General features: G+C 16.6%; 1 protein-coding gene across 2 annotated transcripts; it reads left to right on the top strand.

Annotated features, from left to right (window-relative positions):
* Positions 1 to 384: 384 nt before the first annotated feature.
* On the top strand, positions 385 to 1,640 carry PRSY57_1103200 (RNA polymerase subunit, putative; the record flags this gene model as incomplete). Of its 2 annotated transcripts, none has more annotated exons than XM_020114917.1 (6): positions 385 to 495; positions 719 to 902; positions 1,019 to 1,082; positions 1,225 to 1,322; positions 1,410 to 1,459; positions 1,593 to 1,640. In XM_020114917.1, the coding sequence occupies 6 exons, from the start codon at positions 385 to 387 to the stop codon at positions 1,638 to 1,640; spliced, it is 555 nt and encodes a 184-aa protein (XP_019970285.1). The 2 variants fall into 2 exon arrangements, with proteins under 2 accessions (XP_019970285.1, XP_019970286.1); XM_020114916.1 differs by having other exon boundaries at positions 1,219 to 1,322.
* Between the last annotated feature and the right edge of the window lie 12 nt (positions 1,641 to 1,652).

The raw sequence follows: 1,652 nt of genomic DNA, 5'->3' as shown, positions 1-1,652 counted from the left end.
GTATATATGTAATGTAATACATTATATATTCCTTTTGTATTATATAACTATTATTATTAATTTTTTTAATAATATACCATATAATTGATAAAATTAAAATATATATAAAAAAAAAAAAAAAAAAAAAAAAAAAAAAGAATAGAAAATGGAAATTGATTTTATATATAATATTTTATAATTTTATATTTTTAAAAATGTATGATTTTGTTTATTAATATTATATATAATATATGTATGTATATTTATATATTTTTTTTTTTTTTCCCCCCCCCTTTATATATGATCCAACATTACAACATTGTGTATTATATATATATATAATATAGGATTTACTTATTATTTTATTATTATTATTTATTTATTTTTTTTCTTTTAATATATAGTATGTTTTCTCTTTTTCGTATAGAAGATGTTTTAAATATAGAAACTCATTTTAAAGATAGCGAAATAAAAAATGTTATTGAATTTTTATTAAGAGCTAAATATATTGATAAGGTGAAATGATAAAATATGTAAAGATGTATATGTATAAATAAAATATATGTATAAATAAAATATATGTATAATGATTTATATGTAATTAGTTATTATATATATATATTTTTGATGTTCCATTAAAAAAAAGAAAAATTAAAAGATTTGCATAATTTATACATAAATGTTTATCTATATTTTATATCTTATGTCTTGTTTTGAATTATTTATGTACTTTTCTTAGGTTATACAAAATGTTGGTTTTTGTGTAGGTTTGTATGATATAATAGAAATAAAAAATAAGGAAATTATAAAAGGTAGTGGGGAAATTAGATTAAAGGTTATTTTTCGCTTGGTTATTTTCCAGCCTTTTGAAAATGAAATTATAGAGGGATTTGTTAAAAGTTCAGATTCTAATGGAATAATAAGTAAAATGAAAATGTGTAAATAGAGAAATATTATGTATATATAATATATATATATATATATATATATATATATATGTAATTTTTTTATTTTTTATTTTTTTTTTTTTTTTTTATAGTTAGTTTAGGTTTCTTTGAAAATATACGTGTAAATAGTGCAAATTTAAAGGAGCCAAAAGAATTGTAAAAAAATAAGAAAAATTATATATATATATATAAAAGAAAATACACTTCATAAGAATCCTTCTATTATTATTTCATCATATATATATATATATATATATTTATATATATATTTATATATACATTTTAATTTTAGTGATAGGGAGAAAAAGGAATGGTACTGGACTTATGAAGGAATAAAATTTTTTTATACTAAAGATGAATTGATAAGAGTACGAATATTGGACACTTATTTTAGTGGTAATAAATATAACTATATATAAATGTTTATATTTTTAACTATATATGTATATATATATATATATATATATTTTATTTTTTTTTAAGATCCGAATGAGATGAATAAGGATGAGTCCATACCATCCATGTCAATAACGGTAATATAAAATTAAATGAGTAAATATAAAATGGGAAATGTATTATATAATATATATATATATATATATATATATATATATATGTACATATATTATATTGATATATATATATATATATTTTTTTTTTTTCAAGGGGACGGTACAGCAAGATGGTCTTGGTTTAGTAAAGTGGTGGAAATAAAACATTAATTTT

This window comes from Plasmodium reichenowi, chromosome 11, assembly GCF_001601855.1.
Source record: "Plasmodium reichenowi strain SY57 chromosome 11, whole genome shotgun sequence".
Taxonomy (NCBI): Eukaryota; Apicomplexa; class Aconoidasida; order Haemosporida; family Plasmodiidae; genus Plasmodium; species Plasmodium reichenowi.
The sequence above is the reverse complement of the archived record's forward strand: the minus strand, read 5'-3'. Positions and strand labels throughout refer to the sequence as shown.